The following is a 17,814-nucleotide window of genomic DNA, read 5'->3' on the forward strand; positions in this document are numbered from 1 at the left end:
ACCATGGGTGTACCTCTCTCACAAAGCCTCGTCCGTGCCGGTGTGTCGGCGTTAATGAAACACGTCCACCGTTGGCAATTGTCCCGCCGCAGGCACGACAGCGGCCGTCCGAACGTAAAAGGGAGAGGCGCTAGCTGGGCTGGCATGCTGTATTCCGCTCCGTTTCCATCAGGTTGCATCCAGCAGCCCGGGATCCGGCTACTCTCCGGCGTTTCGTGAATTTAGATGAGCCCGGCCTGTCCGGCTTAATTCGCGTGCACCTCATAAGAAGCGAGTCATAATCTCCCTCTCGCACAACACACACACACACACACACACACACGCGCGCACACGCGCGCTTACGCTCTATATTTTTGTTACGTTATTGGACGTTATTTAACGTCGCAGCCGGTGACCGTCGCCCGCTTTTTTTGGTGTAAAAATGTAACTGGTTCGTTGCACGCGTCAGCTCGGCGAACGTAGAAATATATCACGCTCCTATGCCAGACTTTTCTGTATTATTCATCGTATTTATCGTGCCACGTCCGCACGATTGTACGAATAATTACATAGTCGCGGATTATCCGGAGACGCAAACTCTACAGTATTGTTCTTTAAATTTTTGCAGAGATCACACGCATGACGCGACATCAGACATGCGTGTCATCCATGACGCATTATTCGCCGTTCTCTTGTTAGAGCGTACGTGACAATCACATCACTCTCATCGATTTCTAACTGTCACGTGTATTTTTGCATTAATTTCACTTGATCTTCACTGCGACAAAACGAGCAAGTGCTTCATCGAATACCGGAAAACCCTTTTTCGCGTTACGTGTTTCGTCTGAGACGTAAGAACAGCGACTATGTCTGCCGTGGAAAAATGCCTCCGGAGAGCTCGGGTCACGTACAATGGCGCGATAACGTAGTCGCTCTTCGTATATTCCTCTCTTCGTCTCTCTCTCTCTCGCTTTCTCTTTCTTCTCCTCTCGATGTTCGCGCTCATCTCCTTTCGTTTCCTCATTCAAGTCTCGAATGTTCGTTTTCCCCGCCCGTATTCAAAGTGTAAGGAGCAAAAAGAAGAAGCGCGCGTGCACAAAGATCACATGCCGCCCAGATTGAGGCTGCAGGGTAAACGTTCGTGTTCCCCGCTTTTGCTTCCGGGCGTTCTGTCTCTCCTCCGCCTTCTCGGATCTCCGGCTTGTTCTCTCGCTTTGAGCAAATCTGCGTGAAAATGGGAAGAACGTCTAGTACGAACCGCGCTGGGGAGAGAAAGAGCGAAAAGTGTGTACGTTGAATGTGTGCCATGCCTATACGTGCACGCGTGCATGTGGCACGAGCAAGGACCCGAATGAGAAATAGAGAAAGGGAGAGAGAAAGAGAGAGAGAGAGAGAGAGAGAGAGAAAGAGAGAAAGATTAGTGAGAGATAACTATGGCGAATATCAGAGCCCTTCTGATGACGGCCGGGGTCGAATAACGAGACTTCGCCATCCACGATAGGACACGGTTCGGAGTTGAAAATTACTTCCGCGTCACGGAGCTTTTCCTGCGGGGCCAGACGACCCTCCGACGAGTACCAGCCGGAGGTGAGTTATGATAGTCTATCGAAGTAAGTTCGTTACCGATGAGATTCTTGATTTTCTATTTATCGGGAGACCGTAAGGCAGCTAGGTAATAAGTCTCTCGTAGCCGTTGCCCACCCCCCTCTCTCTCTCTCTCTCTCTCTTTCCCGGACGAAATTAGTTCTTGAAGGAAATATATTGCGGATGCCGAGGTAAATACTGAAAAATCCCAGCGCTTCAGGTAATCTTTTTTCTATTACGACCGGCAATTTGCGATGAAGCGCGATAAATTCGCGTGAGCGAGTGAATTTTAACACTTATACGTGGTAATATCATAACGCGGGCATTGAATAATGTTCGTGGAAAGATAGAGCGTCGGACGATGAAGCGCGCGCGCGAAAATTCAAGAAAATGATTACGGCAAAAGCAAATAAAGATATCTTATAAAGAATCATGAATGGGAGAATCAACATAGTTAGAAACAAGATTTCGGATTCTATTATCCAGAAATGGAAGGAAGAGCCGACAGTGGATTTTATTGTAGACTAGGGAGAACCCAGCATGGCAAGGCAGCATTTTCTCGCTCGATCACGGAACTCCAATGATCCTACGTTATTATTAATAAGTTTGCGCGCGTGTACCTTCCGCATAATGGAATAAAAATGTAGTAGTGTAGTGAGCATGGTGGAGAACGCGCATCTCTACCAATAGTATTTGAAAAATGAACCGCCCTCGTTACGATTGATTATGACTTACCGCCGCTGTTTCGGTAAGCGGAATAAATGCACTCGCTTTATTGTGCATCCATTAAAATTCCATTTACCATGGCAGCTTATGGCTCGTAGGATAATAGAGCTGCAGCAGCACTCGATGTCCGATAGAATAGCTTTAACTACCGATTTTCCGTCTTCAATTATGCTGTTTGATCGATTCAGTGCGAAATTTCTTCTGGCTTTGTGACTAATTCACAAGTCATTTTACCATCGAAATCCTTAGAGAGAGAATGCGTACTTTTCTATGTTTTTTTTTTACATATCGTAGAGCGTAATGAAGATTACGACTTGTTGTATCGATTAGCTTTCAATTCTTCAACAATACATATGTTTTACGAGATAAAGTGAAAATCAAAACCGTTCACGCGAAACACACTTATCCAACATGAATTTAAGACTTTAAGATTACGTCCGTGGAATTTGCGTAGTTTCGTTGCCACAAGCAAATCGCTTAACCGCCGTGATGTATTTTGACGGGCTAATGGATATCGCGTACGGATTATCATGCTAAAGAGACGTTAATTAACACGTCGCATCCAGTAATGGCCGTTCAACCGGGACAGAGGTTCTCATATATGCAATACCCGTATCGTGCACGGCGTTTCCTAGGTAAAAGGAGAACGGAAATTAACACTAATGGTGTAAATGCCACTAAAATAAGTCTTACAATTCCACACGTGTGATATTTTCGACAAAAACTTCACTGATTTCAGATGACGATCTATACGCAATGCAAATGTTATAAGAATAGTAAAGTAATTAAGAGGTATATTTTGTATATAAAATTTTTGCACTCTTATATTATAATATTCATAAAATAATTTACAATTAGACGTTGATTATTATTCATTTTTCAATTATTTGAGAATTATTAATTGATTAATTGTATATTAAATCGATAAATTAGGTTAATATAATATAAGAAGCAATATAATTAATATAAAAGCAACTCTCTTTACGAAAGGATGTAGTAAATATCCGAGATAATCTCGAAGATTTTGAAAGCATAAATTACGGAATATGCTTCGAAAGTCTGTCGGGCTAAACGGTCGCATTTCTACTTAATGCATTTACTAAAATAGGAACTTCTAAATTCGCGCTTTTGTGTATAGAATCATGCTAAAATTGCCATGTATATATTGTTAATACATATGGTTATTGGATCGATAGGTAAATAAAAATCTGTAAACAGAGAATCTTAGAGCGTATATTCAAGAAAATCCTTTTGTGAGATTATTTTCTAATCGAAACTTATCAAGATATGAAATGATTGTAGTACGTTGTAAATATAGGGATCACATATTTTAAGTTTATATGTCGGATTAAAAGCAGACGGCAGTATAGCTTTATCAATTCGTAACTTACTATGCTGAATAAGTCAGGAGGGGGAATTTGAGTTAAATCCAGGAAATCGAGCCGTTTCGCGTACGGAATCTGCTAATTTCCCCTCAACATATGTAGCATATGTATAAAGTGAAATAAGGACATTAATATTTAGCTATATGTAGTAATTATAAGTAAGGGAGTCGGCCAGATATTCCATTATAACTAAAAGAGCTTCGCATGTGACGGCAAATGGAGATTAGCAAAATGATATATATACGTAAGATTAGTACTGCGCAAGCTGCATTGAACGCTATATATCGGGCAATCCGTCTTTACAATGTGACATGAAATGACGAGATTTATTGGCAGAAAATAAATTTCGTTCTACGATTTTCCGATATTTCATCTTCAATTCCGACCGTATAACGCCTGCATAAAACCCACGCGAGGCGTCAAAAAGAATCGAATTTCGGCATACCGCCGTGAACTTAAAATGAAATTCAATTGAAAAGTGTGATGATTTTTTGCAGTATCGTGCATCGAAATGAATTGCAATAACGAATCTTGTTGCGCAAAATGAAAACATAATTATTCCGCAAAAATGAAAATATCGAAGAAGGAGAAAGTAATTTTTCTGCGAAGATTTTTATATGCAAATTAATCAAAATATACATTCTTGCAAAATCTTGTGGATGTAATAATATAACAGTTAAATGTTGTACAAATTTAAAATTGGCGTAATATTATTTACATATATACATGTGTTATTAAAAACCGAGTAATTTAGTAATTTTTTTCATTGGCAAATTTATTATTAATTGTCCGATTTAAATGATAAATTCATTATTAGTTTGTTCGATAAAAAGTACGTATTCTCGTCAAGTAAATCCAAATATTCGTAAAACACATAAATAATATCGATGGAGAAATTTGTGAAATCACCTAATATCAGCAGATGTGGAGTCAATTCGGGCTTACGATATCCGGGAAAGAAATCTCGGGCGCGATTCGATCGATGACCTAGCTAGACGGTACCTACCTCTACGCCACGTCGATTCCTCCATCGCACCCACTTGTTGAACCCTGGCCGCCAATACTCGACAAAGTACTCCTCGGTGTACTCGACCCCGTTGCCGTTGCCGAATCTGCCCTGCGTCTTGGTGGACGTCAGTAAACGCGGGGTGTGCAGGTTCACCTCCAGGTATTCCTTGCCTTCCTTGGTTACCATATTTCTCGGGCACCAAGCGCCACCGCCCTTGTCTTGTCGTAGCCTGAGAAACCGAGGAATTAGATTAGTCGAGTTATTACGAACGCTCTTGAGGGAAGTACGTCGCGTGAAGACACGCGAGAAACGCACACGTGATAGACGCGACGTATATATATGCTCGCGTGACAAACGCACGAGCACTTTCCCGTTATGCTTTTCTAGCCGCGAGTTGTGGCGAGTGCCTCGCACGCATCGAGAAGAAGGCAGGGTGAGTCATATCCGAATAGAAGATATATGTATCTTCCATTCGAATATATCACTTACACTGTACCTTCTTTTCGTGTATACATATATTATATATATATATATATATATATATATATATATATATCAAGATATATATATATATATATATATCTTGATTATCGTGGATTTATTATGTGGATGATATAATTAATGAGTCCTGTCCCGGTTTCCTTTCAAGATCAACGGCCGCCTGCGTGTAAATTAATGACGCGGCGATTGATTTACGGGCGATCTTTGAATCTGATCACGCTACCTCGTCCGAGGTTCACGCGGTATTGATTATGAATAACTTATTTTGCAGCGAAGCTTTTATCGCGATAACAGCTTCTTGTGGACAGAAGAAAATGGAAGTAATTTTTTCAGGGCTCTTGAAGCTCGTGGAAGGGGGGAAGAGACTGGTGGTTAATAGATTCTGGGGAGAGAAATTGTAACCATAAAAGATTTATGTACAAATTTAAAAAAAGATAAAGCATTAATAATTACAATAGTTTTATAGTTATAATTCTATATCAATTTCCGTTTCCAATAGAAAAGACATTCTGTACTTATAATTTCATATCAATTTCCGGTTTTAATAGAAACTTTAATGCTTTATTTTGAGATATATTCATGAAGCTCGTAATATTTCTAAAATTTAAAATAAGGTAAATGTATCAATGGTACATTTACTAGGACACTTACCTAAGATCTATATCTGGACATCTTTATCATTTTAGTTTTTAAATGAGTATAACGCGAATTAAGGATGTATCGGACCTATTTTCAAAGCGCTACCAAGTGGATAAAAATTTGTGAGAATGTTCTTTTAGTCTTCCTGATGTGCTACAAAAAAGTAGAAACATAACCCATGGAATACGCAGAAATTATCGGATGCACAAAGCGTATTCTGATGTGTCACAACATCTTAACTCTCACTTTTCTGGCTTTTCAAAGCTGGTTGCTCCGACAACGAGCCTGATGCTAAATTAAATTCCGGAAATATATCTTTCGTCAAGAATTTCGCGAGGCATATTGGCATCATCGTTAATTAAATCTTAGAACGAAACTCCGCGCGATGTACGAAGCGAGTGACGAAGCTTATAAGAGACACGATCGCGTTATTATCAGGTGTTAGTTCCGACACGCGTCACGAACACACGCCTCGGAAATCCATTGAAATACGTATATACGTATATCCTACACGCACGGTTGTGTCACAAAGGGAGAGAGAATCTCCATGGAAATATTTCAGCTGGTTCAGTCATGGAGGACTGCCATACATATAGGCGGCATGCCCGCATGTAAACAATAGACCAGGCGAAATCCACTGAAAGCGTTTGCGGTTAATTAGGTAGCAATACTGTTAACAATGTCCTGGCTTTAGCAAGAATGCCCTCCGTAATCTTGCGTAGCAATCCGTCGCAGTCCGTACTTAGTTACGCGGTTCGACGAGCACGCAGGTTTCGTTTCTTTAAATGAAGTCACCGCTGCTTACTTTCGCAACCAATTTCGCGATAGCTTGAGAAAACGCTGTTTATTTGACGTCCATTCGTGATTTATTGTCAGCAAAATCGTGCTCAAGATAAAAGGTGCACAGAAATTCGGAATTTCCATAATAGCGTTAATTGCTGCAGTAAATGCACGCGACTATATATTTAAATAGAGCGGATTGTTTTACAATACAAATGCATAAGTCATTTGCTGTGAATCACGCTTGATTTATCGAAATTTCTTTTTATCGTTATTTGCCCGGTTACACATCGATAATAACGCTTCCTCCTCTCTTCACGTTTATTCGTAGTCGGCATTTTCTATTTATCTCAATTCATGATAAATTCCAAACCGAATGTAATATAATTTCTGAGATAAAATAACCTGAATTTCGCTAATTCAGATATAATGCATTTTATTATTGTAGTATTTTATTATTAATATCTACAATGAAAACAGAAACTTTATCGAATTCTGTTTTATTTGAATATTTAAAAATATAAATATTATTTCGGAGATTCTATATAATAGGATCGTTTTCATTATTTCGTTATTTCGAGAAGTGACTTCTGTTGGCAGTAGGTACAATATTGACCATGTTGCAGCACTTCCGCCCGTTAATTGCGCCATCAACGTTTCCAGATGCTCCGTAAGTTGAACGTAAAAATAAAAGAAACGGCGTACCGGGAGCCGTAAAAATTCCCTTACGTGCCTTCTTCGAACCTATAAGATTCATCGTGTAGAAATGTAGAACTGCCCCGTTGTTAAACAAAGAAACGTAAACGTACATTCGATAATGCGCATTGCTCAGAAAGTACTTAATCAGAAAACTTCTACAGGTTTCTGAACGTAACGAGTTTGCTAGAAATATTGGAAAATTTTGTGATTGCAATTTACTGTATGGCTTACTGCCTTGTAGTATTAACTTCAATCTATCATCAAACACTGTCTTTATAAATAAAATAGCTTATTGCAACGTTGATGATTCAAAGAAAAAAACTAGAAGTGTGATGATGAAAGTATATCATTAGTTTAAAATAATAAAATTTAACGGCATTGCGATAGTGACTCATTTTTTCCCTATTTCCAAAAATATATTCCGTGCATAAAGAATATAAAACTTGATATTATAAACATAACATCAGACTTTTTACAGTTAAACTGCATGTAAAATAAAAAAAATGTGACGATATGGAACTATTAACAATATCACATTTTTACTATAAATATTTTATCTCATTATAAGTTTATCGAGTGATTTAATTGAGAAAACGATACGATACTTCGTTCAGCTCCGGTTTTTTTCAAAAATAGATGGAGAGTGCGATCTTAATAGGAAGTCAATAGTCTGTAAGGTATAACAATTTACGGCAGCCAACCGACGAATCGACCAGCTATCCCTTAGAGCGTGAGGTACTCTAAAGTAGTCTTCTCGAGAAATGTACGAGAGGTAGGAGAGAGCTCGGCCCACGGGCCGACCAAAAGCATTACGCCGCCTCATCAGTCGAAAGGTGCATTAGCATTGCTAATGACCCGCGATCGTTACCACCACACGCCGCAGCTCTACCATCCACGCTGCTTTGCGCGCAGCGTGTTTGTTATTTGGAAGTAGGCCACGGCGAACGCGGGAAGGAGAAATAAGACTTTTAAAGCGGGTGGGAGAAACGGGGAAGAAGGCCGGCATCCCTTCGTTAACCCGCAATAATTTTCGCACGACAACATCTTTCAACGTCACGTAGATATGCGTTCATTTGTTTCATTCGACTAAAACGCTAAAACACTATATAGCGGATATCGTTTCGGCTCGGCTGACCATAGAAACAGAATTTCCCGTTGCTTTTTACGCGGAAATTCCCATAGCTATTAACAAATTGATGCGTCAAGCTCTCTCCCGTTCTCCCCCCCCTGGTTTTTTTGTGGATTTTTAAAGCGCTCCTTGCGAAATATCTTTCGTAATTCTGTAAAATGCCCGACCCGTAATCCATTCAATTAAGGTTATTGTTTTATCACGATAAATACAGGGAATTTACAGTAAAATGAGCGATTTCCAGTTATTAAGTGAAGAAATATACCGCGTGTGTTTGCAAATGTGATATAATGTGTGCGCAGTAAATATTGGATCGTAAAAGATATTACAGAGCTGAATTACTTACGATCAATAAAACCATTTTGTAATTTGCGCATCCCTTTCTCTGTACGTTGTCATTTATAATTTTTCGCGATGATGAGGGAGGTCGCGTCGTTATTACAAACACGTTCGCGTATGTATACATATTGTATCCTACGACGGTTACCGTCCGATTTCACTTGGCAAACCTGAATTTTCCAGCCGCAACAAAACGTTGCGGCCGATCACCTTCTACCTCTTCTTTCAGGCATATTTGTATTCAGGTCGCGCACGAGCACGCTTGCTTTCTTCTATTATCTCCCAGTGCGCTCCCAGCTTTAGTTTCGAGCTCCCTCCGTCTCGTTTCGACAATAGCTGGTAAAAAGTAATTAAATTTTCCCGTGATATGGCGATTTCGATGATAACCGTTATTACATTTTCGGGAGAGACCGTGACGAGAGACGCGAAACGAATAAAATGGTACATGCGGCTCTTGTACGCATTGCGCGACATTTTACGACCGTTTCGAGGCTAATCCCCGCGCTAATTAGACGCGAAATGAGCGACGATTACGTCACCCGGCGAAGGACAAAAACACCCGCTATGCGAGCGGCGCGGGCTATTCTGGAAACAAATGCTCTCGCACGGACTACGGAAACCCAGCTCGAAAATATGTCACTGTAGATAAACGGTAGGTCACGGTAGGTGACGATAGACACGCTTCCAGAGACAAAAGATTAGGAGATATGACGAGATACTCGCTGAAGATATATAGTTTTTTTTCCTTTTTCGCGCGTTATATGCCGCTTTGTTCCCAAGGAAATTGCTTCACAGTGTGATAACAATATAGTGAAAGATATCCATCTTCAGATTAGCATTTATATTATCACTCGATATGTAATCTAAGTGGATGCAGAAAAAAATAATCATAGCTCCTTTATTCTTTTTATTCACTCGCCTATATTGCACGAGATACGATAATTTACGAGTTGTACTCGCGCTTGCTGCGTTCTAAAAATTTTCATATACTCCTTACGTTTTGAATAATTAAATTTGCACGCTTCTTATGTCGCGCCATATCCAATCGTTATCTGTCGTTACCGCAAGTTAAATTAAAGTAAATTTATCTTATTAATAAATATTATAAAAGTATTTATACATATTAGTAAATTTATTATAAATATATTTAAAAAAAATATCGCCTTTTGTTGTAAAAGTATTCTAACACATTGAAACAGTTTCACAACGCGAAAAAAAATGATGAAAGATATCCCTCTTCAAAAGTTAATATTGTATTATCATTTGACATATAATCTAAACGGATGCAGTAAAAAATAATCGTAACTTTTTATTCTTCTTACTTATTCGCCTACATTGCACGAGATACGACAGTTTACGTGTTATACTTGCATTTGTGTGCGTGCTAAAAATTTACATATATTTTCTGTACCTATATCTCGAATAATTAAATTTTCACCTGCCTATATCGCGCCATCCACAATCTTTATTTGCCGTTACCGCAGATTCTTAGTAAAGTAAATTTATCAGTTAAGGAAATGTCGCCTACGCGTTGTGAAAGTATATTCTTGCAGATCGAACTCTGACCTTATGTGCTGATACCGGAACGAGTTCACAGGAGACCTAGTCCTCACGGTTCATTCGCTTGATCGAGCTTTACAGATAACGTGTAGGACTATCATATGGACTGCATCTGTAGCGAGCGCACATAGACAGGCTCTATTAGCAGCCGGGTTATAACGATGTGCCGATGTGAGAAAGAACGACGCATATTCCGCGTATTCGCGCGTTCGTCCGTACACACATAACATCGTACCTCCCTATCTTCCAAGCTTGCGGGCATTGTTATCGAATATGCCGGGAATGCTGCTGCCGAATATGCCATCAGCTAAATGATCCGTGAAAATTCCAGCTGGCCTGTCCGATTTTACGCGGGCGCGAGCTTTTTCCTTTTTCTGTACGCGCCCACGCGATCGAAGCGAACGGACAGCACCATCGCTGGAAAGAACGGGGCGATTGATAGGGGCCGAGATGGTACCATACGAGCCCGGAATGTCGAGCCATCGATATTAAAACGTTCCCGAATCACAGGGAACGTTCGGGAGAGTGCTGCGCGAATCGTGCCGCGTTATTATTCCGCGCCGAGGAAGATCACCAATCTCGGAACGCGAAAGCTCATGAACCGCGCCGAGGAATTTTATGGACGATACGCCGTTTGCAAGCAGACCTCGAAGTAAGCACGAGATTATTAGGCTTGCGTTGGCTAATCGCGATTTTACGCGAGTGGCAGTACAGAAGAAGTTAATATAGGTATTTTATTAACGCAATGATATTTCGCTGTTGAAAAATATAAGATATGTAAAATAACGAGAGGCTAATTTTTCCTGAAACAGAAACGGCTATAATAGTCTCATCCGATTAAAATAATTTTAAATACTACCAAAGTATTGCCGCACAATTTAATTTGCGACTCAATCTTAAAAGAGCATCTGTATTGATTCTACAGCCAATCAATAAGCTCTCGTTGGGTATAATTTAATTAAAAAGCGAATATACAATTCCGAGTAAAATTATATTATTTAAAAGGCTTCTCTGATTTCCATTATCTCAATCTATTCTGGATTTCTTTAAAATATAAGCTTCATTAAAATTTTCCAATTAAAACGGTTAAATTAAGATACTTTGTATTTTTTGATTAAAATAATCTAAATTAACATTCCAACGCGACTGCTTTGCGCGCCATTCGTTCTGAGAACTTTTCCAACGTTTGTTTTCTCCAACAACATTGTAATATTATATTAAAACTAATGCGATATGTCAACTGCATTTATAATTAAAATTTAAGTCATTTCAATACTTTCAATATAAAACATCTGCCATCTAATAATAAGAAAATATCTGATAAGTGTTAACGACGTATATAAAGTCGTCGTTTAAATTTAATGGCAGCCGTTGCATTATAAATTACATGCAGCTCCTATCTTCTCTCGTGGTCTCTATTTTTACGACCAATCTTCCATTAATTTAAGATGTTCTCTCTTTTCTGTCTTTCACAATGGCTACTGTATGCACGTTAGCTCCAACCACGTCAATCGAGGGCCTTTTTTCATGGTCTGTGCATCAAGAGCGATAACTGAGATAAAGCGGTACTGGCATATACATTTATAATACCGCATCACCTTATCTCGTCGCCCTTGCTTAACGCGAGCAAATGGGAGGGAGAGTCAGGATACATCCGGGTCGATCCCACGGGAGACGCCTTCGAGGAGTCAAACTCAATCTGCAAATGGTACAATCCCATTTTCGACGCTTCGACGGCGCTTGATCACTCTCTTTTAAAGCCGGGTCCGGTAATGTGCCTCGTATATTTCTCTTTACGGCGCAAAATGACATGAGATGATGTGTTTCATTGTCGTGTATTCTCCGTGCTAATATACCCCGCGTCAGTTGAATTATTCGCGGCTGGTACCGTAAAGATGGGCCGTGAGGGGGCTATTTAAGTTATACGACGGTATCAACATTTGAATTTCTCCTGAGATAATTAAAATGTTTCGACCGCTAGAGTGCGGTCGTATATTTCGCAACATTCTCTATATACGAGATAAGGATTATCATATAAAATGTCGGTCTGTATTGTATTCCTACTTCTGTAGGTATATTTCTATATACAATTTCTACGTATTACGATATAAAGTTGAGAATAGAGTCTTGACTCTCCTCGTTTAATATCGGAAATTTTCTATCATTACTGCGAATCTCGGCCGCATGATGATCCAAGTTTTACGAAGCGCGTTTGTACGTTGCATAAATAATAACAATTTGATTAATCCTCCGACGATTCTATATATATCGCAACGGAGAACAAGGGAACATTAATATCCGCAACAATTTAGAAACTTTTCTACAAAACCCCTGTACGGCATGGCGTCCAGAATGGCGATGAAAATTGTCTGGGCGATCATATTTCAGCGCAGACAGCCCGCACAATTCGCCGTCGACTCGACCGGAAACTATCTCGGGGCGAATATTTGTCTCGCGGGTCATGTTAAGCGACCCAACGTTTTTTCGTTGCGCTATGCTACACTGACAGAATTCGGCGTTGTCAACGAATCTAAAACTTCGAGTCATGTAGCGAATGTATCGATATCCCGCGCGGGCGGCGCTCGGCGGTCGTTAGAGAGAGAGAGAGAGAGAGAGTTTCGTGATTTTTCGGAACAACGAGAACTGGAAAGTTCCCTTTAACAGCGCCAGCGCACGATGTACGTATATGAAAAATCGAGTTCGTCGCTAACGAATAAGGGTACCTGTATTTTTATATTTTGACCAACATTGTTTTAACAAATGTCGTCATACGTATACGTCTGATCAATACTCGTTAATAACTATTATCGAAAAAATATAAAAATATGTTTTCTTGCAAATATTGAAACATGCACCTCGGAAAAGTAAAAAAATTACATTTTTATAAAAAATTGTACGTGCGACTAAATCTATCTACGATTATAAAGCTATATTTTATCAGTTATATATTTTTGAAAGATACGCTTTCTGGCTAGTCTTTTCTGTTGTCATGTCACGTCATATAATTCTTTTTTCATAGGACAATACGATGTGATACACTTTCAGCGTATAACAACTTCAGAATCAAGTTTATGGTATTTGGCTACTGCTAAGCCTAAGTCTTGTTTCGAGGAAGAAAGTTTCGCTATAATGTATCTATTAGTAAAGATATTCAACGGTGAGGATTTCTTAGCATCGTATTATCGCTAGAGATACCTTCGGTTTAATATGTGTAATTTTTAATTTTTTTAATACCACAATAATAATACTAAACGTAGAAATGTACGTTTTCTGATATCACGGTGAAAAGTATGAATTGCTTTATCAGAGGTGCAGAGTATATCGGGTGATCTTCTAACTACCCTTTCCCACAGAGAGAAATAAATAAGCTCGTTGTACGAAGCGAGCGATCAGAAAATGTGCATTTACGCGCCGATGTTCGCGAAAGCTGATGGGAAAATTTGAATATACTTGTCAAATCAAGCGCGCCCGTGAAAATTTGAAAGGTGAGTCACGCCCGCGCGTATCAATGACGATTTCATGGGCGAATCTCCGCGATCGTTAACGGAGAATTCGTTTCGGTTGCTCACGATTTCCTGACAGTATGAGGAATAGAGAGAGAGATAGGAAGCCCCGATATGTCAACGTCGCTGATATTCGATGAATCGGGGACTGAAAATCGCGCCCGTGTACACGCACGCATACTGAGGTATCGTATGCACATAAATGCATATATATATCTATATATATATATATGTATATATATATATATATATATATATATATATCTACGTCGCGCGGATATATGTGTATTACGTGCGACGGTGCAGGTGTTCATGCACGCGGCATCATTCGTGTGTGCGGCTAAATATAGGGAGCAACGTTCACACGCTCGACACGGAACGTGGAAGCGGCGAAATAGATTTTCGTTATCGCCACGTTCTCCCCCGATTCGCATAGGACAGAATAATATCTCTCTGAGGCAGATCGACTGCCGAACTTCTCCATGGGAATTCGATATCGCGATACCGCCTTCTGCACTGATATTTTAAAAGAGACGCGAGATGCAAGATATTTTCGTACGATCATCAGAAGCATCCACGGAAAGAAGTTGGCAGAATTCTTAACAAATAACTTTTTGTCGAAGAGGCATGCGTTCGAGAAAAAAATCGTGGATTCGCTTAAAGTGCGAACTTTCGAGGTTGCGTGGCATTAACGTACTCCGCTGTGAAAGACGATTAAAATATGGAACCTTCATCACAAACAGATGAATTAATAAGACATAATTTTTCGCGGCGACCTAGTTGTATTTTAACGACTATGTTAATGCAGCGAGGACAAAAGTTTTCTGCGATAGATTGTTACCACTTCGACTACGAGGGATAGTTTGTCGTTTCTCCTCACTTTATCCGCTTTAAACCAAATCGTTCTACACAAGGAAAATCTTTGGGTCGTTAAGTAATGAGTGTTACATCAATGAAAAGATCTATAGCTAATGGAAGTAGTAGAAGAAGAAAAACTTCTAAAATCTGAGAAGATCGAGATAAATTCACAGAAATCATTATTTATTAAATTTCAATGATAAATGTCACGTCTCTGCAGTAAAAAATATGATTTCCAAAGTTATGATATTGTATTATGTATAGAAAAAATATCAATCATCTCGTTTGAATAAATAAATATCGTATAAATATACATGTATATGCTTTTATCGAGGAGAAATATGGAAGAAATATTTCTGCGCAATCTCTTCTTTGAAACGATCGTGTTGATTTTTGAATTATTCTTCATGGTTTCTCCTCGGCATATATACGTCATCACGCCAAGGAGTATGTTTTGCGCACGTTGCATATATAAATACAGCGCATCGCGCGGAATGCTTGCTTCGTTATCAAAAGAATTCCTGTTCTTGGCCCAGGGTTCCAGAGGAACGGACGACCGGAATTAGATATCAGCGCCGTAAGACGGAGTCGGTCGCTGCTCAAGGCGGGGGTACCCTCGAAACCCTCCCGAAGATTTATACCACGAAAGCACAACGTCACGCGAGCGGCGAGGCCTAAGCCACGAAATGCGCGGCACATTTCCGGTGGCGCGATACGATGCAGCCAAGTGCCTATTTCATCAGACGACGACGACGACGACGGCGACGGCGGAGGCGTACTTGCTCGAGCGATACAAACGCGAGAAAAAACGGGCGAAGATACCGAGGGAGGAGGCGGTGTTACATAAATCACCGAAACGAGAGAGCTACCGGAGGCACGGGGGTTTTCGAATCGTAACAAAGTGGAAGATAGCCAGGCTCGAAGGCTAGGAGAATATGGCCACCCATTTTTCCTCGGCTTCGGCTGCTGAAAGCACATGTAACGGCGTAGGACAGTTTATGTCCGCGTGATTCTAGCCCCCTCTCCCCCCTTTACCCCGGCGATTCCTCACCCTCCTACACCTATAGCTCCTTCGCGCGTCGAAGATTTCGGCTTGTCACGCCTCTGGGGTCTTCGCACTCCCTTTCTTCGTATCCGTTTTTTCTTCCGCCGTCTCTCTCGTCCCCCCTCGTCGTCCCTCGTTCCACGTCCTCCCATCGCCTCTTACATCGAGCTGCCTGCCACCTCGTACGCCTCCTTTTCGTGCCAACTCTAAAGCGATACGAATGGCCATCGGCACCACATACACGAAAACGAAAAACTTTTTCGTTGCACGTACCACGGCATGTGCTCGTCCACTTTTCCGTCCGGGCCTTTATCGATCGTGTCTCTTTGTGCGTGGACGCGCTTTCTCGCGCCGTCCCGACTTCCTTCGTGCTTTTGTATTTTGTACACTGCCTGCACCTCCATTGTCTGTCCCCGAGTCGTTATACTTACGCGGACGTTGCCACTGTACACTGATCATGACTAAAACGTATATTAAAAGCTAAAAGAGAATGTGGTTTCATATGATAAGCCTCAACACTTCAAGTTAATATAAGCAACAATGCAGAATCGTGAAACAGCTGAATGGTTTACGCGTTGTTTAACCGAGCGCGAGTTTACAAAGAAACGAAACGTCGCGCGGAACTAATTGACTCGCGAAAAGCACTACCGCCCGGATGACAAACGTAATTACGTTTTCACATTTATTTACCACGTATATCCTACTTATCCGTCTGGCGGAATGGATATAACAATGACCTTAAAATGTTGCGGGGGCTGCCTTGTCGCGGAAACCCTCTCTAATAAAATATACGATGCAATTTCGTTACCGCCGAGAACCCGACTACATGTACTTTGAAATGCGGTACTTTAACGCTACGTTGTATAACATTGTATCATATTCCGCCGGAGTAGCACACGGCGAGGCAATATCTTATCTCGAGTCCCTTTGCCCCTCCAGGGGGCAGTCGCCGCGACCTCTCATAATGGAAATCTATCTTTCATCTGTAATTATAATCGTGCGTTGGCGTGCATGATGCATTTCGCGTTATCGCGGATCTCGGCGCGATAACACGCGTATATCGCGATAAGCATCAGTTACTGAACTCTATATCGCGGCTGAAACTAGATTTAAGGCTAGATGCTCGTGAAACACACCGCAAGTGTCTTCGCTCGAACACCCTCGCGCTTCGTGACACCGAAAAGATTTTATCGCGATGAGAGCTTCCAAAGTGATTACCAACGAGAACCGGGAATCCTCCAATTATACAATCGCAATTGATAGTTACGGCTGATACGTTCGCCGTCTTCGCGATACTAACTCTCTAATCGTATTAGGATTTCTCAGGTAAACTATTTTTATATTGTTTCGTAATATATACACGAAATATTTCATGCAATATAAAAAATTATATAATAAAAAATTTATGTATATTCCAATAAAATAATAAATCCATGTAATGATGTTACTTATGTGTTGAATAATGTGAGAGAAATAAAAGTTATAAAAGAAGTGTAATAAAGAAAAGAAATTTAACAAAAAATTTAAATTAATAGAATAAAAAATTATATATATTCCAATAAAATAATAAATCTATGTAATGATATCACTTGTATATATATAATTTTCACAATATTTATATAAAAATTAGTGGTCTACATTGAGTAATGTGAGAGAAATAGAAGTACAAAAGAAGTATAATAAAGAAAACGAGTTCAACAAAAATTTTAAATTAACAAAAAGAAACAGGATATTTGGTAGCCATTGGAACGTGGTGAGTAACATCGCAGACAACATGGCGGGCGAATCACGGTCCTGAAAAATTAACCGGTCCCGGGTGTCGTACCCCTTTTGCGAGTGGGAGCGGCGCCTTGCTCTAATACAGATTTATTGCCACCTAAGAGCCGGAGCCGAGCGTTCTAATACAGGTATTATGCTGACGCAGGCACGAGGAATTTACACGAAATTGGAGGTAATTTGTAGGGGTCGAGCGCGCAAACCCCTTCTACCGCCGCCGTCGCCGCCGCCGCCGTCGCCGTTGCCGTCGACCCCCTTTCGGCCACTACCACTCTATACCCCGCGCGTTACATCGTGCCGGA

General features: G+C 40.5%; 1 protein-coding gene across 1 annotated transcript in view; it reads right to left on the reverse strand.

The window, feature by feature from the left end:
• LOC112455428 (discoidin domain-containing receptor 2-like) overlaps positions 1-17,814 on the reverse strand; it is a 178,970-nt gene that overhangs the window by 52,914 nt on the left and 108,242 nt on the right. Inside the window, exon 5 of the mRNA XM_025017328.1 lies at positions 4,681-4,912. Within this exon, the coding sequence (XP_024873096.1) occupies positions 4,681-4,912 (232 nt within the window). The remainder of the gene's footprint in view (positions 1-4,680; positions 4,913-17,814) is intronic.

This window comes from Temnothorax curvispinosus, unplaced genomic scaffold, assembly GCF_003070985.1.
Source record: "Temnothorax curvispinosus isolate PA1 unplaced genomic scaffold, ASM307098v1 QBEX01006086.1, whole genome shotgun sequence".
NCBI lineage: Eukaryota > Metazoa > Arthropoda > Insecta > Hymenoptera > Formicidae > Temnothorax > Temnothorax curvispinosus.